General features: G+C 40.5%; 1 protein-coding gene across 1 annotated transcript in view; it reads left to right on the top strand.

Annotated features, from left to right (window-relative positions):
* aff2 (AF4/FMR2 family, member 2) overlaps window positions 1-22,205 on the top strand; it is a 99,696-nt gene that overhangs the window by 54,992 nt on the left and 22,499 nt on the right. The window contains exons 6-10 of the mRNA XM_061048751.1: window positions 2,204-2,290; window positions 3,025-3,061; window positions 3,474-3,534; window positions 5,976-6,030; window positions 13,057-13,094. Of these exons, the coding sequence (XP_060904734.1) occupies window positions 2,204-2,290; window positions 3,025-3,061; window positions 3,474-3,534; window positions 5,976-6,030; window positions 13,057-13,094 (278 nt within the window). The remainder of the gene's footprint in view (window positions 1-2,203; window positions 2,291-3,024; window positions 3,062-3,473; window positions 3,535-5,975; window positions 6,031-13,056; window positions 13,095-22,205) is intronic.

Here is a 22,205-nt window from a genome sequence, read left to right as displayed (position 1 = left end):
CCATGAATTAATGGAGAGTGAGAGGGCTAAACACAGGGGGCAGCCCTAAGCTATGTGGGGTTCTGGGCCTTGCTTAAGGACACCTCATAAGCACCCATGTAGTGAACTGGCACCTCTCAAGCAACCAGGGCAATTTCAAATTTTGGTCCATGGCAGGACTTGCACTTAAAAAAAAGTCTCTACAGAATGAGCTACTGCCGCCCACCTTTAATGAGCATTCATTGGTAAACTCCTTTCTTACTCTACAAACATTTCAAGCCATACAACCAGATCTCATAACTAGATCACTGAAAAAATACAGAATTTAGGACCCTGCGGGGTAGGTGCCCTTAAAATATTGCTGCTATGTGGAATGATTTTCAAAAGACAGCTAAATTGCCCTCTGTAGCTTCATGCAGACATCCGTCTCTGTGGGTCCTCCCAGCTTACATTAAAGATAAATAAATAAAAATAAACACACACACACACACACACACACACACACACACACACACACACACACACACACACACACACTCACACTCACACTGTCAGGAGTAACGTCTCTCAGAATGCATGACCTGTTCTATTAGGAACATGTTGATGTCAGAGAAGAGTTGCCTAGCAACTTGCCGTGTGTCTAGTCCAAGTGTATTACGATAGCAGAGTGGAAAAAAACATGCACAAGGAATAGACTCATACTCTTGAATCTTCAGTACTTTAACCCCCCCCCCCCCCCCCCCCCACCAGGCACACACACACACACACACACACACACACTCCCTAACACATGGAAGCATGAGTCATCTAAGGAATATGAATCATCAACTCCAGAGGGGGTGAAGATAAGCGTGATGGCAAATTGTGATGTCACTGACCTTATAGGCCCTCTGACCTCATGGCCTGCTGTATAAGGCTGTATAAGGCTGCAGTGATGTTGCATAAGCAGTCCCTTTACTTAGATTTCATCAACTGTAGTCATCTGTATTATTCCCAGTTCCCACATGAGGGCAAACTTAGATAAACACAATTCATTAACTGAGGGATGTAGGCTACAACAAAGCCGGTTTAACATATACAGGCTTTCTTTGAGTAAGCTGACTCGACATAGTCTGAAGCTTTAGTTATACTGTAGATAGGGTATAATGAAAGGCTGTGATAATGTTCGTCTCCTTCAGACTCTGTGCATTATAACATAAAAGGGGCTGTTTGATGCATCATTTGACGCTTCTTCTGCACAAAAAGGAACGATATCCAGCTGTCTGGTTCAATTAGACTGATAGATGGAGAGGTGAAACTGTAAAAAAAAAAAAAAAAACTACACTGCTGCTGCAGATAGGAAAGTGGAGGGGTGCTGCAGAAAATCATTGCATTAATTTCAACTTTGCATGGAACAACTCTTTAACTTCAACAATAATAAACATAATTTCATCAGTGTAGGCAGGAACTACAGTTAGGTCAGAAATGGTCACTTCCTGTTTTAGCTGTAAAATCAACCTTGACAGACTTTGTCTAATCAACTGTCCCTAGATGCTGTGCCCTCATTGTTCTTCCACTGTAAGAAGATCTGCTGACATTTAAAGTTTAAATTTTACCAAAAGAAGGTAATGAAAAAAGTGATGGAAAGCTTTTTTTTTTCTTGTATTTTTCACTATAACTGAATGGCTTCCTACAAATTGGTGTTGCGATGTGTGTCTGGATGTATGAATGTACTTTATTGATCCCAAACTGTGAAGTCATGGTGTTACAGCGACAGGTTATCAAGTACCTGCTGAGTTAACACGGTGCGTACAGTTTGTGCTGCTGTAACTACATGACTTAATTCTTTGGCTCTCATAATGTAACGGTTTGATTTCAAAGGTTTTCATGTACATATTACATCAGCTGGAAATAATCAATAAAGAAACGGCAGTTCATTGCGTCTTTGGCCAGGTTAAAAGAGAGCCTGCTTTGTGACAGAAGAAACGTCACACACCATAGCTGTGGGAGTGCACCCAACTGGGGGAGGGGTTACTGCCCTTTGTGATGTCATGAAGGGAAATTTCCAAACGGCCTGTTTGAGCACACATTTTCTGAAAAGTTGAGCAGGCAAAAGACAAAGAGGATGGACTTCTCTCATAAATGTGGGGTTTGTAGACAGACTAGAGACAGTGTAAAAAAAAAACATGGTAAAGTGTATTTTGTTTAATATGTGACCTTTGAATGTGTTTGTTTCTGTATTTAGGAGATGACACATTCCTGGCCTCCTCCTCTCACTGCCATACACACTCCTGGGAAGGCTGATCATACCAAGTTCCCCGTCCTAAACAAGGTTGATATGAGTTATCTTTCTTTGGGTCAACACAGAAGTCTTTCTCTGTTCATTATCTACTTATGTTAAGGCTCACTAGTGCAAACTTGTTCCAGAGTACAGGCCAGTAGTATGCTTCTTAAATACTGTTATCAGTTGACAATGTGGTAGAGACAACCACTACCACTTATCCACAGCCGGCCCCATGTCTTTCTATGGGTAGAGCTCAAGTCTGAACTCAAATCCGTGCTCCTTTAATAATCCTCGCTCTTCCTTCAAACGCTGATGTGCTGTTCTGGCAGCCTCCAGGCAAGACTGTTGAGGTAGTTTGATCTGATCCAGCATATTTTATATTTAGAAGGCAATAAAACTTCAAAAGTCACAGATTAAAAACTTTAAAAATCAAATTGAAAAACTCAAGTTCATTTTGAAAAAGTCTAGAATTTAAGTCTTGTGTTAAAGCGTTGCCTTATGTTGACTCTTTTGGATACCTCTGTTACTTCTTCAAAAAATGATTTCACTTTGCATGTCCTTAGAAGTGAAAAATAAAAACTGCCCTGTTATTTATTTACCCGTGCATGAAAGGGCTGATCCTGCATGTGAAATTAAAATGAGGTGGTCGTCAATGCCGGGAAAAGAGAGAAAATGAATTCTGTGTAATATCAGTGTTGTGCAGCTGTGAAGTCAATAATGACATCTGCTGGTTTATTCATTCCACTCATTGCCCTCTGGCTTTCTCTCTCCCTCTCTCCTAGGAGCCACTGCATGTGACCTCAGGCTACAACTCTCAGAGTAAGTTTCACAGCATCAACATCCACATTGTGGCTGTGTGATAATTAACACCGTTGAGGCTGGAAGGGCAATACCCACCCAGAAGAAACGTGAGAAGAGCTGCTGAGGTTCAAATAAATCGAATCCTCAGGAGCAGAAAAGTCTGAACACCTTTTCTTTTATCCCCCCGAAGAAGTAATGAGACAAACATGAAAACAAGCTCAATTCATGTGTTTGATTGTAGAGGCAATTTTTAATAATTATTATGACATGCATAGAAAACACACACATGCATCACATGAGTACAACAAAGTGACAACAGTAACACACATCTACAGCAATCAGAGTCTGGCTGTTTGTCAAATAGTAATCAATGTAACAAGCGTAACACACTAAAAAGAGTGATACATGAACTTCCTTTGCTTTGTTGCAGAACGATGTAGTATATCAGCAAACAAGCCGGCTGCTAAACCTCCAACTGCACCACAGAAGTCGTGAGTATCTCTCTCTCCTCTCTGACACACACACACACACACACACACACACACACACACACACACACACACACACACAAGCACACTGGCTGAACTCTTGGATGAAATTCACTGCTCGTAGGAGAAATTAAAGGTCAGAGTGAGACGGTACAGAAACATTCATTTAAAGTGAGCCATGAGCAAAAACACAACATCTCTGGCTTCTGCACACTTCACTTCACTCACACGGCTGCACAGTGGGATGGTTGGCAAAATGAGAGAGGCAGACATTTAGGCTAGTATATCCATCTCAAACAAAAAATCCCCAAAAGGATTTTATTTAGCAATAGACAGTTTGCTAAATGACACCATGAGCCATGACGGTCCGACCATAGCGTAGAGTGCATGACATAGAACACAGGAGCAACAACAAGGAATTGATCAAACATGTGTATGTACAGCTAACTAGCTTCCTATAAGATTCTGTTTTCTCTCCCACTGCTTATTGATAGCAAGTTAAGAAGTTGTTGAACATGAATTATGAACTTATTATGCTTTTGTTTACTTCTACCTTATAAGAGCCTTGCTAAGGAAAGCCTAAGACCATAATTCATGTTCAACGACTTCCTAACATTCTATCAATAAGCAGAAATTGGGAGGTATTGAGGGCAAATCAATACCTCCTAAATCTTATTCAATGTCCTATATATAAGGTCATGTAGAATAAGGGACTAATAAGCAGCCAGTGTGCTACTAATTAGCATGCTAATAAGGAACTAGTTAATGGTAAATTGTGTGACCTTATCAAACATTCTTCCAAAGAATGATAGAGGAGTGAGGCCCATTTAAACACAACATGAATAAGAGTAAGACATTATGAAGTGTCCACAAGCTTACCCTATCTTCAATCTCAATATGAAGGAATTACATTTTTTCCACTACAAGATGTAGAACATGTGTGAATAAAGCTGATCTGAATAAGCGAGTCTTGATCATGGACAATAACTTTGAGACAATGCCAGGAAACTTCAGCGTGCGAGTTTGCCCTGCGAGTCAGTCTAATGAGGAAAGATCTACAATGTGTGTGTGTGTATGTGTGTGTGTGTGTGTGTGTGTGTGTGTGCGCGTGCATGCGTGCGTGTGTGCATGTGTGTATGTTTGTGTGTGTGTTTTGGACTGTGAGAACACATGCATCTGATGTTCTCTACAGCACAGTGTTGAGCAATTAGTCATAAACTGAGTAAAGCCTGGCATTAGCTTCAGAAAATATCAACACCCACTCAGTGAGTCTTCTGACAGTGCTGAAGCTCTACTGGTGCCTAACTGTAAGAAAATAATCGGTATATGAAGACAATAAGGAACATTGTGACACTTTAATAATGTGTTTCCAAAGCTCTGCAAGTCATAGATAGGCTATATTTCATAACTCATCTCTGTCTGCATCTGTGCTCATAGAGGCTTCCACTCTCTTGCATTTTTATGACATTTCTTTCTTGCTTCCCTTCCCTCCTCTGTCACGAGCTTCCCCTCTCTTCTCCATCATTATTATCTCCATCTCACTTACTGTCTCCCTCTCACAGAACATCCTTTCTTAAATAAAAAAAATGAATCCATTATTCATGAATTCAGACATATCTATCACCGCAGTGTGCTCTGCTATGCCCTTTATCTGTAAGATTTTTTTTATGTACTTTGCTTCTGTTATTCTCAACTTGCAGGGTCCCAGCTGAAAACACGACAACACGAGGGAATCTTTTCTTTTTTTTAATGGCGCACGCAATGACAAGCGTGGTTTGTGAGGCAGTAAAATAGAATCCTTAAGAGGATTCTCCTGTCACAATAACAATAGCGGTACCAGCTTAAAATAACACGAGTTCATGTTGAGAGTTTATATAAAGAAATTAAACATGGCAAGGCGCCATTGCAAAGCACATCAATACTGAATAATGTGTGTGGTAATGAGCAGTTGATGCTCTGAGGAAGGTCATGTTATCGACTGTGTGTCTTGTGCATCCTTTCAATCACATATCTTTTTAGCATTTGTAAAAGTGTAAAATAAATACATGCAATAATGCAATCAGAGGTAAAAAGCCTCTGCAAAAAAAATCAGTGTATGTTCCTGACTGAGAGGCTGATCCAAGCCGAGCAAGACCCCTTTGTTTTCAAGGAATTCTTGGCAGCATGAGACAGCAGTTCAGCTGTCAGACAGAAAGTTTCCAGATGTAAAAACAATCTGGATTTCCTCTCCAAGCTCTACAAACTAAACATCTGGTAGCTTTTCGGCAGCAGAGTGTTCCACCCATGCATGAATTTGAACCATGTTGTGCCGTGTTTTAAAATCTGTGTGTCTGAACGGCTGATCAAAGAGAACTGCAGATCATTACTTGGCATATCAGACCTTCATGTAATACAAGCAGACAGGAATTATGTCTGCAATAACATGTCCCTTTGTCTCCGTGCAGAATGTTGGAGGACGACCTGAAGATCAGCAGTGATGAGGAGGAGGCCGAACAAAAGGTGAGCTTCTTCTCCAGTCAGTCCATCCATTTATATGTGTTCATATGCACTTCATTAAGTTCATTTCTGTATATATGACAATTACTGATTCAGACATGTGGTTAACCCATGTTTCTGACAGCATCACCTCATTCATTAACAGTTTCATCACTCTATCCAAGCACCCAGCCACTTGGCTGGTGACCCGACTCTACTCCACAAAACTCTGGCGACGCCAGACATCCAAAACACTTACATCTATTTGCTGAAATTAATTTTTTTCTACTGTGTTGCAAGTAAACATTCATTTTAAAGCACATTTAGGCTTTTCTGTTTGTATTATTTTGGACAGAGGAAGAAAGGCTGGAGTGACATTCTGCACAAAGGATGACAGACAGACAGACAGAGACTCTTCCTTGTTTTGGTGTTGGCTATGGCCAACAGTAGCCTGTGTTCAATATATTTTAATATATAATATCATTTTAAGGGGCTGCACGGTGGTGCAGGGTTTAGTGCTGTTGCCTCACAGCAGTAGGGTTCCTGTTTCGAATCCACACTGAGGGCCTCTCTCAGTGTGGAGTGTTCATGTTCTCCCCTTACTTGTGTGGGTTCTCTCCAGGTACTCTGGCTTCCTCCCACAGTCCAAAGACATGCTCGTTAGGTTGATTGACTCTCAATTGCCTGTAGGTGTGAATGTCAGTCCTGTGATTGACTGGCAGACAGTCCAGGGTGTAACCCCCCCCTCTCACCTGATGACAGCTGGGATTGGCCTCAGACCCCAGCGACCCCGAACTGGAAAAGTGGTATAGATAATGGATGGATGGATATAATTTTCATTGATCAATGAATACAAATTTCAGGCTACCACATTTAAAATCCATGTAACCCCATCTGGGGTCTGACCCCAAGGTTGAGAAAGCCTGTCTTAAGGTGTCAACACTCATCTCTTTCCACTTAAATTTATACGTCTCATAAGGTGTCTTATTAACTGAAATTATAGATTGTAATTTTTTATAGCAAGGCTACTTTAATATTGATGCATTTACAGTAAATGATCTACAGGAGCAGACAGAGCATCATTCACTTTCTTATTTAGTCTTGTACATATTAATCTTTGCTTATTTTGTGTTTATTGTTGATATTCTATGTTATACCTTTGTACAAAGAGAGCACAGTTCACCAAAGTTAAATTCCTTGTGTATGCAAGCATACCTGGCCAATAAAGCTGATTCTGATTCTAAATATCCGGCTGTAAATGCATTCAGTACAACGCGTGTTACTGGAGGATTCCTCTAGAGGGAGCACCACATAAATCAGATGTTAACACCGGAGTAGAAATGATCTGTCGCCAGCTATTTTGGCACGCATGTTTGTTGCTATGCAGCTACAAGGACACATCATATTGCATGTAGTTGCTGACTCGAGCTGTTAACTTTTCTTCAAAACTTAACGCCATTGTTGTAGCTGCTCTCAGGTGTCTCCAATGTTGCCATTTCCGGACTCATCCCCATACAACTCTACACTGCTCCTAACGGTTATATGCATATTGTATCTCACTGAGTGTTCATTTATGAGAACGTGCACAACCAACATCCCAAACCACCGCAGGATCTGATGTCATGCGTTCGCATAGTTAAAAGCAAGTAATCCATAGTTACTGAAGTGGCATATGAGGCTTCATAACTGGGGCTTAACAAACCTTAAAGTAGTAGTTAAAGGTCTAACAGTCAAACTAACAGGGGCCATAGTTACTGAACCATTGGTTGGATAGTGACGAACCCTGATGGGATAATTAATCGTGTTTTTTTTTTGTTTGTTTGGGTTTTTTTTTTTTTGGGGGGGGGGGGGGGGGGTTACAGAGGCAGTTGTCCTGCTTATTTATGAGTTTTTTTGGTATAAAATTGGCACCAGAGTCTCCAGACAGTTGGGTCTGACACTAATGATGCCAGATAAGAGTTCAAAACAGTCGGTAAGGGCCTGGCTGCTGCCCCGGAACCCACTGTGCGGATTAATTTCAACACTCATCAAAGAGGACATGAGATATTTTCTGTTAATAAAAAGATACCAATTCCTCTCAACCCCCCTTTCGACTGGCCTTTTGATGGTATAATTACCATGGTAATAGATACAATAATCACAAATGATGGCAGGACATTTAAGTGGTTTAATTCATTATAATTATGCTGAAAGTAGATCTGGTAATAACAGATCGTTAATGTGCATTAAGAATGGTCTCTATTGGACCCCTTAATCACGGATATTACTCTTAAGCCTGGCTCACACTGGAGGAGTTTTAAAATCCTTCCCGATTTTGAATTCCGGTACAGAATCACACACAGAAAGAGAATCATAACAGAGAATCTTCTTTGTTATCTCAAGCATGCACACACTACAAGATATGAAAATCATGGCACATCACATGCTACAGGATTATACTAAGATTATATTTCCCAGTGGAGGAACGCACCACCTCATGTCACATCACATAAACAATGGAGGCAGATACATTTGTGATCATAATGGTTTGAGAGGACAACGTGGGTTGTCTGTTCTTCAGTGACAGCTGGAGGTAAGATTGTAACTGTCAGATGCATTACAGCTCAGCTCACCTGACGCCACTTCTGTCCACTTATTACTGACCTCCATCGTCTGCCGCGGTTAGTGTAGTTGCATTCGACTTCCGCCAGGCACTTTATTGACGGTGAGATTTTAAAATTCTAAATATCAAACATGTTTGAAATAAATCCAGGCGTCCCACACGATCTCCGAAAAGACCGGGGACGTTAAGGTTGGATCTTTATGTGACTCACACTACAAGAAAATCTGGGGATATAATCGTTTCCGAGTCAGGAAAGACCCCATGATTGTTGGGAAGGAGGAAAATGGGCCTGAATATCCTGCAGTCTGAGCCAGGCTTATATGAACACATGATTTATTCCTACTATCTTTCTACTTTCTCTCTAAATCTTTTTTTTTCTTTAGAATATGAAGGGATTTTCTTCATTTTTGCAATTTTTTTTGTTTCCTGTTGCATCATTATGGCTTCAATCCTCCTTAAAGACAGTCAAGTGAAATGATTTGTGTTCATGTTTCCATTGTTCATTCATCCCATCCTTCTCTGCTCAGATATGCGTCACCTTGCAGATGCGTCATCATCACTCTGGTGTATAAAGTACGTTAGTCAGATGTGTGAAGTCCAGCAAACATGAACAGTCAGGTAACTGGAGAGGTTATAAACAAGCAGTAAATAACTTGATCCAACATGTGACATTTTGAAACGGTACTTTTTGCAGCTTTGCTCTCTCTTTGTCTTGCTGTGTAATGTGAGATTGCTACACATTTATACATACTTCAGGTGTACTTTTGGCCTCATTTACAGGTGACAGAAAATTGTTTTTGCAGGTGGTAAAAAGCATTTAACTGATTCCACATGCTTGAGAATGTCGTCACTTTGTCTCTGAATCAAGTAGGTTTTGTTGAAGAGTTGAAAAAGTAACGATAATGTCTTTTAAATCTTGTAGTTGACTTCTCATGTTAATCTACTTCATGCTACTGTAGGCTACTTACATCCTTTGGTTTCAAATAACAATAGTCTGTCATGATGCTTTTGATGTCTTGAGTGAAGCACTTTGAATTGCCTTGTTGTTGAAATGTGCTATAGAAATAAACTTGCCTTGCCTTGTCATTTAGCATGGGGCGGCTGTGGCTCAGTGATAGAGTCGTTCGTCTCTCAATCTGAAGGTTGGGGGTTTATCCCTAGCTCCTGCAGCAACATGTCCAATGTGTCCTTGGCCAAGACAACCCAAGTTGCTCCTGCTGCGGCGGTCTACAAATGGGATTAGTTAAAACTGATGAAAACTTTTTGTTCCTAAATTCAGAAAGGGCGTTAGCATTAACTTATCAGCAGGAGGAACCAGGGTCACAAATTGAATAATACCATTTTTGTATTTCACAATGTCTTCTGTGGGAACTGAAGTCCATTCAATCTAAGGCACCATTTAAATATCCACAGAACATCTCTTTATGTGAAAGATAGAGAAAGGTGAATAAGCTAGTGGTACAGAAAGAGAGACAGACTTCAAACAATGCAGACAGAAAGCAAAGATAAGGAATGAAAGAATGGAAACTGAGAGAGAAACAGAGACATAGAATGAGAGCAGGGGAGAGAGAGAGAGAGGCTGAGAAGAATTCAATGGTATTTTGTGCATGCTGTTAACAGGATTAAAGCAAATGAGTGCATGGTGTATTACAAGGCTTTTACAGCCTGAAGTAAAACACACACACACACACACACACACACACACACACACACACACACACACACACACACACACACACACACACACACACACACACACACACACACACACACCAATTCAAATAAACTGACTAGAATGTATCAAACATATACACATGTTGATTTATACTCACAAGTGTTTGTGCCAGTATACACATGCATTAACACACGAGGAAGTCTTTCTCACACACAGACACACAGTGTCATTAATATTCTCTCAGCTCTTGGCGAAGGAGTAACATGAATATGTTTTTTTGCACAGAGTAAAGAGACTGAGTAGAGGAAGGGATTCAAAGACATAGCAGAGGATGGAGGGAAAGAAGAGAGGGGTAAAGGAGGGGAAAACAGATAGTGTGAACAAAGTTTCAAAATCAGTTCAGAAACTGACTTCCATCTTTGTCTCCAACTCCATGCATGTCCTCTTTTTTCTCTCCGCTAGCTTCTGATGAGGTCATCTTTGTCAGAGAAAAAGTTTAGTTGAACAATATGAAAATAAAGTCTCAGCTTGCAATTTTTTTTAATTAAAAATAAAACAATGCTTTGCATCCCTTGCAAATGCAATTCAGGAAATCTCAGATATCCACATTCACACATGGGTCGTGTGTGAATGAAGGTTTTCTGATATGTTTTCTGATATGTCAAAGGCTATAGACGGTAAGTCATGCAAAATTCATATATTTTAGTTAAATCATGGATTTAGGTTAAAGTTAAAAATAACTTAAGAACATTTATACAGTTCAGTGAACTATTAACATATTTGAGTTTACAAAGTTAATATTGATATATTTACATGTTTTAATATTTTCAGTAGCACCTAGTAACTGTGACCAAATTGTACTGAATCTACCTCTGTGGTTGTCACAATGCTTGCCTTGAGTTTAATCATCCTAGCCTCTGATTGGCTAGCGGCGGGACATGTGATGAGTAACAAGGAAGTGTTTTTGTTGTTGTGTAGCGGAATCATTGTGGCTGACAGTAAAGTGCTGCTGAGAAAGTTAACCGTCTCCATCCATTAACTACACATCGGACCCTCACGTTACACTTGCATGTTCTGTTGTACAACCCTACTGGAAGGGATCACTTCCAAAGGTTACTGCTAAACTGATTGAACCTAATGCTATGACTGCACTTTTTGGTGTATCTCCATCCAGTATCACTTTGCTTCCTAGAAGCAGCCTTTACATTCTTTGTTACCCTCCTTGCCAGACGCCTTATATTATTTTAGTGGAAATCCTCAACACCCCCCTCACACACATGGATAAAATAATGCCTTCATATGGCCATACCAGAAAGAATCAGATGTACTATGAATAGCTCCCTAAGAAGATTTTGCAAGGTGTGGGTCCGTTTCATATGTTTGTACAAGAGCTAAACCTCTGAGAAATCCCTGAGTAGACGTTGATATTGTCTGAATTCAGATGTGTGAGTGTATTTGTGTGTGTTGTTGCGTATGTTTTATTCTGATTGACTTATTGTCTCGTTTATCTTGTTTGTTTACTACTTATATTTTACCTGTATTGTTGTTGGATGGGGGGGGGGGGGTCTACTGAAACAGAGCAGCACAATGGAAAAAAAACAAAGGATAGGACACGAATCCATGTAAAAACAGCGACAGACTGGAGAGGATAGTAAGGGAAAATACAAGTAATGCACAGCAAACAAGAGTGTGCAGGGTATAGAGAAGCCCTCGCCTTCAACTTCAGAGTAAGGTGTGAGTGTGGGGTTGGATTTCCAAAGTGTACACGTTACAATAATCTACCATTTTGACAAAACCTCAGGGACGAGTTACTGCACAGTATTTGGCTCTAATTTATCGAATATATGCATTTTCCCTTAAGACCTGGATGATTTTCGTACACATGCAAATATCATTGGAAGAATAGAGTCTTCAATGGACTAAATCCTGGCCGCAAATAAAAAGATGCAAAAATTTCGGATGTATATTCTACTTGTTTTGCACAAGTGAAAATCCAGGAGATTTTCAGCAGTGCAACCTCTGTGCAAGAGTTACATCAGAAATTCAGGATTTCAAACCGGCAGTCTTCAGCGTCTTAAAGTCTCTCTTGCACACTGAAAGACATCCTGGCTGTGGCTTAGTTGGCAGAGTCGGCCGCCTCTCAACCCCGAAGGTCGGGGGTTCAATCCCCAGCTCCTTCAGCCACATGTTCGACACTTAACCCTGAATTTCTCCAACTGCTTTGTCAGTGGCGTGTGAATGTGTATGCATGGGATTAGTTGTTTCTGATGAACACCATTAGGTGTCGCCAAACAGCAGTTTGTTTTTGTTCAATACTTGTACTCAAGGGCTCAAAGTTGCATATTCTTCCTTTAATTGTCAGTAAATAATATTGGGCACTATGAATCGAGATTTGAATCATATTGCCTTGTAAAGGAAAGATTCAAACCCCTAACACATCCAGGACCCAATATAATCCAATCAAACGTGTAAGTGAACAGTCACACCTTTAATGAAACTATCAAGAGGATCAATAAGAACAGATCTTTGTTTCATCATTCATCTTCACTGTCTTGGACACATCAGTCAGAAATCACATTGATCTCATCGCCATGTTTACCATGCACACTCTCGCTTTTCAAACAAATTATTTGCATTTCAGTTTTGGTCTGAGACTTTTTGAAAGCAAAAGTGCAAATTTCTGAATCCTTTAATTATGTAAGTTAAACCTCACTCAAATTGTTATCTAAATATATAAACATGACTAACAGTTTGTGTGCATGTCTGTTGACAGGTGTCTGACAAACCCAAAGCCAGAGGCACTGCCCAAAGGTAAGACATTACCCAGCAGAATCACTGGGGATTCTTTTCTCTATTTTGTATTCCACAAAGGCTCAAAGATCATATCATTCTGTATTTACCTGCTTTTAGATTTGTTTTGTACCTGTGTATACAAAGTGTAGTATGGAGGGCAGCTTCTATTGCGTGCTGGCGTGCGGAGCGTATAAGGTGAAGCATTGTAAGAGAGGTGATTATCCTGACAACAGAAATACTTTGACACTTTGGAACTGCGCTCTCACACTATGCACTCCGTACAGTGGCCAAGTACGCTTCACCTCTAAAGTCCAGTTGTGTGAGTGATCTGACTCTTCCTTGTAACAAAGTCGGTAAAGTAGCTGTCATGTTGTCTGTGTTGTTCTCTGATGTGCAGACACGGACTCGATCGTGTGTCTCTTTTTATTTTTTTTTATCTTTTATTTTTGATTCCGTCTGCCATGCCTGTGTTGTCTAACAACGTTATGTACAAGAAGGTGACCCTACTCTGACCCGGTTATCCTGGAGCAGTGTGAGTGCAGGCCAGAGGGGGAATGGGGAGGGGGGGAAAGTCATGCTTAAGCACGGTTCTGGACAACTTTGCCTAATGTGAGTGCGCCCTTAGACTGGTTCATCAGAAGACAAAAATAGTCTACAGAGGGGGCAGTAACCTCCATTAGATGATGCAGTGACTACAGGAAACATTTCTACAGTCAATAATTTTGCCCTATCTAAACGCTGTAAAGTGCACAGTCTATAGCGCATGGTCCAGGGTCAATCAAGGCCTGTCTAACTAACTTTTTGATAGTTTAAAGGCTCACAATATTGTTGCTATGTGAGGCGCAGGAGTTGAATCAAGTCTCTTGAATACACATAGGTGTATTTTTGGCACAACATCAATTAAACTAATCAAAGTGCCATCTTTCATTCCCTTTGAAAGCCAAGTGTGCCTGAGGGCAGGTGTGTTGCTATTAAAGCTGCACATTTTGAGCCCTTTTTCATCGAAAGAATTAGATGTAGACAAGCACACCGGCATAAACACACACAGGACATGTCACTGAAAGATGCTGGTGCTCATATTGGATTTACATCCACTCAAGTAACCCGCAGCATCAGATATTATTTATTTATAATTAAAATATCTGGACACACAAACAGTATCTGGTATAGTCTTATGGTGATTCGGGTTGTGTGTTTACTGCTGTTAAAATGAATAACTTATTTTTATAGACTGGAAAAACCATGTATTTAGTCTGAACTGTGAGCATAATGGACATGGGACAGTCTATGTTACTATATGTGGGCATGTTCAGCAGCTGTGGATCAGTGGTAGAGTCGGTAGTCTCTCAACTGGAAGGTCAGGAGTTCGATCCCCAGCTCCTGCAGCTACATGTCCAATGCTTCCTTGGGCAAGACACTTAACACCAAGTCGTTCCTGCTGCTATGTCGGCTGCGCATGAATGGGATTAGTCATACTGATGGACATAACAGCCTCTGCCATCAGTGTGTGAATGGGTGTGAATTGGTAGGTGTACACATTAATACACCACAGAGGAAGCAGCGGGTGTGTCTTGGGGAAGCAAGACTTGAGGCTGCAGGGGGCTGGGGATCGAACCCCTGACTTTATGGTTAAGAGACGACTGACTCTACCAAATGAGTCACATCAAGATGACCAGTCACTCCTTATCTCTAGAAGCACTAGAAGCAGTACATCACCACCATTACAAAAGGTTTTATCGGATCAGATGACCCTGCACAAACGTCAAATGTTCTAGGCCACAATGAACAGTGTGCAGTCGAATCAAAAGGACTTATACATGTGAAAGATAAACTATTGCTGCAGAATACTGAGAAAATTCCATGTTGATTCACAAAGGAAAACTACAAAACCGCTCTTACCAAAGGGGTATATAGTAACTGAAAGAACTTAGCCAGTCATTTAAAGAAACATGAGTATTCAAAGACACACATTACCACTATAAGGGGTTGGTATGAACTCCAGAGATTTGTTACCGACCTGAGCCTGTCCCTTTAAGTAGGTGGCTGATGGGAAATGTACAGTAGGCAATAACAAGTTAAGTGAGTCTCCCGCAACGGTGCGAGTGTGTGTGCAGGTACAGGTGTCTGTGAATAAAGTGACCCGGTACAGCGTCTCTCCTCATGCTTTGTGCGCCCAATAAACGGACTGCTTGTTACCAGCCCTAAACGAGCCAGGCAGTTGTCCTGTACTACGGTTAAGGAGGACGAAGCTGAAAAAGGTAACAGATGGCTTAAAACTAAAAGAGCTATTGACCAGATCAACCAAGATTTGATGCACATTGAGTTGCAGCAAAGGGCGATTGCCACAATATGACACCCAGTTGAAAGGAACCAGGCTTTTAGAAGATGTACAAATTTCTTTGATGACCCACATTCCTATCACAGGTGGAACTGCAGGAAGAATTTGATCAAGTTTTTAATGAACCTTCAGGAGGATTCAAAACAAAGAAACAAGAGGAGCATTACCTCGGCAGCCAAATTCAAAACAAATCATGGCACTAATTGGAGACAAAATGCTTGAAGAAAATCAGAAAGATGAAAATTACAAAGCACATTCCATCATAAAGAGTGTGTGCTCCGGACATCAGCCACACTGAACTACATCCTACAGTCTTGAGAGTAACTGTAAACCTTGTGCGATCCGTTGGTGGATCTATCTCGGAACATTTTGGAGGATTTGTTAAAGTTCATGACACAATGTAAAAGGTTTTTGTGACCCACATCTGGGCAAGTTGGATAAGTTCAACATGAGCATTTCAGACTGCCGTATGATGAAGGTCGCAACATGATGGGACATAGAGGGGGTTCAAGCAAGAACATTGCAACTGAATGAGAAGGCACGGTGTGTCCCATGCAGCAGTCTTACCTGTACTTTTACTCTTTTGAAGCAGATGCGGCCAAATCTGAAGTCATCTCAATTTCCTTTTTTCAGGGTTTGCTGTAGGTTGTACAATCTTTTTAACTCCTCTGTGCAATGCTAGGTAGTTAACAGGAACATGTTAAGCAGTTCAAAGTTAAATGTCTGTCAGTGACCAGATGGGAGGCCAAGATTGATGGTGTGTAGTGGTACCACCTGCCAGAGATCAAGCAGTGGCTGCTCTCCAATCCCTCTCAGTGCAGAAGATGGACTCTGATACAATGTCCATAGCAACCAGCATAAAGGTTGAACTTGTGTCGTGGAATTTTGTCTTGTGCACTGTAACCTGAACAACAATATTTTATCAGATTTACCATGTCTGCAAGATTCTGCAGAGCCGCTGTGTTTCCATCGAAACACTTGAAAGAGAAACAAACACAGTCAGAAAATATCTGGAAAATTGAGAATATTGACTTATTGCCTCTCGAACTGATGCTAGAAAGATATCAGAAAACCTAGACATTGACAGGACATGTTCAGAGAAAAGACAACAGAAAACAACCCGGCTGAATGGGGAGAGAAGAGAAGAAACTCGATCCACTCCACAAGAGCACTTTAAGTTTTTTATCCCCCTCGTGGACACAGCCCTTAAACAGCTTGAATTACATATTTTCTAAACTGGAATGGATGTTCATCACCTAAATCGTTATCTGTTCTGTAAAGAAGATGTGTCAAATAATAAATTATAAATTCTCTCAGTGTGAGAAACTGGAGAAAACACTACAGGGCATGGATTCAGAGGATTTGGTTCTGGAGGTCAGAGCCGTTCCTTGCCTTTCCTGATCATGAATCTACCCCAAGAGAGATGCTTGATTACATTTACAAGGAAAAGCTTCTGGACCTCAGTAGAAAACGTCAGCATTGCCCTTCGTCTGCTATTAACTCTTCCAGTCACTGTTGCCTTTGAAGAGGTCTTTTGATGTGAGGATTCACTGGAGGCAACATTTGCGCTGTAGTGAGTGAGCAGCGTTTGTAGGATGAATGGTGAAAGGGCGTTGATTAGCACTATTCACAACATTTAGTTCCTCTATATAAACAATATACTACTGTGAACATTGGCTATTTTCATTAGAGCAAATTTTTTGAAGGTATTTTAGTTGTTTGAGTTTGTATTTGCCGGCTGTGGCTCAGTTGGTAGATTCTGTCGTCTCTCAACCGGAAGATCAGGGGTTCGATCTCCAGCTCCTGCAGCTACATGTGTCCTTGGGCAAGACACTTAACCCCAAGTTACTCTCGCTGCTTCGTCGTCGGCGTATTTATATGCATGAATGGGATTAGTTTCTTCTGACTCTAAACGCCACTGCGGGGACGATCACCTGTTCATATGTAATTGATAAAAAGGCTTCACTCAAAACTTGTTGGTAAAATCCGATACGTTTGTGGTCACAGAAACAAGCATTTCATTTAAGCAAACAGGTTGAGTCTTTAAAATCTTACGTATGTGACATGACATTAAGTTCTTCTGCAGCTCCAAAGATTATTATTTAGTCTTCAGTAAGTCGGAACATCGTGCAGAATATGCTCTATGAAAACTTTCCTTGTATTGTTCAGTTCAGGAGGTGTTGAATTCTATTTTTTCCACAGTTGCATTCTGTGTGGGCTATACACATCATGTCTCATTACTGTCTTCATGTAACATCTTGGTGGAACATGTCACCTAATTAATCTGCAGGAAAAATGTTGTTTAAAACATCAATGAATATTGGAATTAATGTGAACAACTAGTGTTGGCACAGAGACCAACTGTGTAAAGCCTGCACCAGTCTTAGAGTATGTAAGATCATCTTTTGACTAAGGTTGCTCGTCGTGTTCACAGTCTGAAGGCATTAGTATGCGAGTCTGAAGTGTGAATCTGTGTATGAAAGAGAGATAGACAGAGAGAGAGTGTGTGCTGTGTGTGCCCCAGGCCATGTGTTACTCTGCTATCGCTAATGAGTCCATTCACGCTGCAGCCCAACACACACACACACACACACACACACACACACACACACACACACACACACACACACACACACACTAGAAACCCAGCACATGTCTGTAAGGGATGCTGGGGCTTGAGATCCTGCGAGCAATCCAGTGGCTATATCCCCAGTGGAGTGCAACACACACACAGACAAACACACATATTCACAACCCCTGCCAAAGTGTATGTTTGAAAATGCTATTTTTATGCTTCTGCTCGGTAATATTAAAAATCTTTGTGTTATCTTCTTCCCTGTATGATTTATTTTGTAATATATATTTTATGTGAATCTATTACAATATTCACTATGGAGAAAGTTGCCTGGAGTTATGTTGATTCAATGTATTTTAATTAGGGCTGTAAGCTTTAATGCATAAATCGACAATAAGGTCCAAAATGATCCGTTGTGATTGACACTCGCTATGCATTAGACAGTTCTTGTTTAAACGTACAATATGTAGAATTTTATTTGAACGTTAACATTAAAATATCTAAATAAATAAAAAAATGACTAATTATGTATTTGGCGTACTGTTGCTGTTTGTGCTGCTGTGATTAAAACGTCATGTAAATTATTCTTGGTCATCCTCTTTAAACATATTCTCTTCCATAGGTCTGTTTCCCCCGTTCATCTTCACTACAGTACACGCAGAGTATGTTTTCATCGGGGGTGGGGGGAGGGGAGGAACAGAGAGAACTCCCATGATTTCCTGCCAGCCTCAACGTCATATTTTGTAATTGTTATGATTCAGAGCCCCCTGGTGGAGGAATCTACTTACTGTGCCTTTAACTTCATTCTTAAATTGATCAAATATTTCTGGTTCACTCTTGGGAAAATGCTGTATTTGTATTCCTGTAACTACACTTACAAGTATTGGGAAAAATGTCACGAAAGCCGTCACTCCCAACTACAGTGTGAGGTTGTAAACTTTTTATGAGTTGTAGCCCGACAAAAGTGTTCAATAATCAGGTCTGCTTGGGCTGATGCTCGCTTATGGTGGCCTCATAGCCAAGCGGCAACCTCCGGTGTTGAAAAATCTATCAATCAATCAATCATTATTTGTACAGTGCAAATTCATAACAATCTCGAGACTCATTACAAAAGAGCATATGGGATAAAATGCAGGAAGGATTTCTCCTTCGTATTCCTCGCGTTCCTGTTGTCCACACTTCCTTGCCGTTGAGGTGGAGGTCTGAGCAGGCCATGCATGAATGAGGACGACGGTGGTTGTGGAGACGACACAGTCCGATGGTGGTGAAGCTAATGTGGAAGTGAAAAATCTTGTCCACTTGAGGCTGGCTCTGTAAATCATTACCTGATGCCCGGCTCATGCCTGTGGTTCACAAAGCCAGACAGACTGTAGGCAAACACTGATCACAACAAAATAAGATGACACTAGCTTAGCTACACAGCTGCTTGGGATGGAGCAAACAATTTAGACTTTAATAAGTTGTTAGTTTGTTTGTTTGTGTATTTACATTAATGTGATGTCCAGGGCATAGTGTGGCCATTCAGTGTGGTATTTAGGACTCATATTGTTTTTTTTATGTACAATAGTTTTAAATAAAATACAATCATTTTAAAGCTGCAGTATGATAGTGTTGTATTTTCCATCTGGCAACACTGGTCAGAGTCTTCTCAGAAATCCTCTAAAAAACAACTTAGAAAATTCTTCAGAAGGAATTTACAGTACTACATGTACAAGCAACAGTAATGTTACCTATTTAACGTAGCATGAAGCAAAACTCAGTAAGTAACAAATTATAATAAAATAAATATGAATTTGTTCCTGAAACACAAAGTGCTCAATGCTCTTGCCTTAAGTCACTTGAGGCTTCTTTTATACTCGGACACATGTTTGAAGTGTTCTTCCAATTGAGTTTGCACAGGTTCAACATGAGTGAGACGATTGGGTAATCAGGGTGTTGCATTTTGAAGGCCAGTGTTTCTCTGTGAACAAGGTGCGCTAAATGATGCAGTTTGTGTTCAGAGATTTGCAAAACTGTTTAGAATGAAATTTGAGTGGGACCGATGGAGTTGTGCTTGGCCTTTATCAGTTGGAGGCATGTCTTTGATACATGAGCTTCGAGATTTCAAAATTGTGTGCATAGTTTAACTTTTTGAGTTTATAAAATGGGAGAAAACTGAAATCAGAGAGAGTAGTAGTTAACTGTGCTGTCTGCTTGAGGGTGTGTATGTAGATTTGAAGCAATATAGAGACAATTAGAAGAAGCAGGAACATTTAGCACTTCCTCCTATCAGTCTAAGTTTTTCTCTCTTTTTTTTAGTACCATTGAGATATGTTATTTAAAGTTATAAACTACATGTGACATTTTCTAATTATTAACAGGATTCTGAAAAAGGCTGTCAAGTCAGTGAGCTGTGCACCAACTCTAATTAAGCTGTTGAACTTTTTCAATGTCTGTCCAGTTTCTAGATGCCATATTTAGTCTAAGTTCTAAACGGCATGAATGAACAAGGTTTCCAATGCCCGTTGCTCTGTCAGGTCTCTCTGACTGCCTGGTCTCACTCAACCTGTATCCGACCTGTCACCTTTGTCCATTCATTTACAACCTAATATTTACAGTCTATGTTTACAACCCATTGTTGTCATTCACTCCACCTAGTGTTTGAAATAAAAGAGCTATTTAAATAATGCAAAATGCCAACAATACAGGTAGGTAGGTATAGTTTGATCTTTTAGGAGAATCCCTCCATATTTTGACTTACATGAATGAATGGCTGGATGGCTGGTTCAGGAGCGGAATTTAAAAAAGTGTAAAAATGTTGTTTTTTTTATCCTTGTCCAGTCACTTGTATTAAAATTCTGGAGAATCATATACTGGGACCTATAGATATTATGTTCAGTTATGTAGGCTGCTACTACACTTGCCAGCAGGTGGCAGAGCAAGCTGTACTTTTGCACATGACTGCTAGACATATACAAGAAGCTCCAGTAATTAGTTGGAGCCTGTATTTATTCAGTTCTGTTGAAGTGTGCACATGGTGACAGCTTGAATGTTTTGACAGCTCCGTGTGGAGTAATGAAGTGCTGTTTTCTACACCACAAATGAGGTTGCAGTCTGAATGGTGTAACAAGAACAGAATTTATTGTTCTTGTTTGACACTCATCTCCTTTCAGCTTGTTCTGTTGGCACATACTGTAGGTGCCAGATCAAAGGGCTTTTGAGCTCTCTGCTGAAAATCCCATTGTAAAGAAATGACTCTTAAACTTTGCGGGATGCAAACATTTTACATATTTGTTGTAATAATTCAGAAGAAATGTGAAATAAAGTGCCGCAGGCTTATTGGCTCTCATTCTACTGTGCACAGCCTTGTTCGTAAGGCTCATACAAACCCAGAAATCCTATCTCTTTAACCAGGTCTATCTCTGATGATAAGGGAAAGGGCATACTTGTTAAATTGCAGTCACTCTGAGTTCAAGTTTTTTCTCCACTTCTTTTACTGCCAAATTAGGGTAGGACTGATAATGATGCTAGACTGATGTGAACTCTGGGGTGAATTCTTAGACTGTACTGCCGTCGCTGATGTATGTCAATATGAATTGTGTTTCTTTGCCACATTTTCATCTGCTCCATTTCGAGGTCCTCATAAATAATGAGCTGGATAGGGGAATCTATTTACCCATCAACCCCAGCTTCAACAGATGTGATAAAGTTTCATGGCATAAAAGGCTTCCTCCTAAAAACAAGTCAGCAAGGGCAGCATGTCCAGTTCAAATCACCCGCTTATCTTCTCACCCTCTCAGCCAGCTATTTGCTGTGCAGCACGGTAAGAGCTGCAGGAACTCTTTGAGATGCTGACTTTATACCAATTTGAGTAATATCAGTGAATAATTCAAATTTTGAAGTACGATGGATAAAAGAATTTCAAATGGTTCTAAAAGGGACTTTTCAGATAGGACGTGGTGGGCGCTGTGACGTGACGTCACCTCTGTCAGCCAATAGCAGGGAAGATCAGATCACAACAAACGTTTTCCCACTTTCCTGAGCTCTAGTTTACAGACCTACCGGGACATCAGAAATCTCTAGTTTGACAAGAAGTGCCCAACAGTTGTGACGTACCAGGTGTGTTTAAAACAGCAGCGGAAATGTGTGACGTGCTTGTGAAGCGGTTATTATAGAGCTTAAGCTACTGGACGAGCCTAATAAGTGCTTAATGAGCATTAATATACTTGATGCTAGC

The sequence above is a fragment of the Labrus mixtus genome, chromosome 10, assembly GCF_963584025.1.
Source record: "Labrus mixtus chromosome 10, fLabMix1.1, whole genome shotgun sequence".
In the NCBI taxonomy this organism is placed as follows: Eukaryota; Metazoa; Chordata; class Actinopteri; order Labriformes; family Labridae; genus Labrus; species Labrus mixtus.
This window is presented reverse-complemented; position numbering and strand designations above follow the sequence as displayed.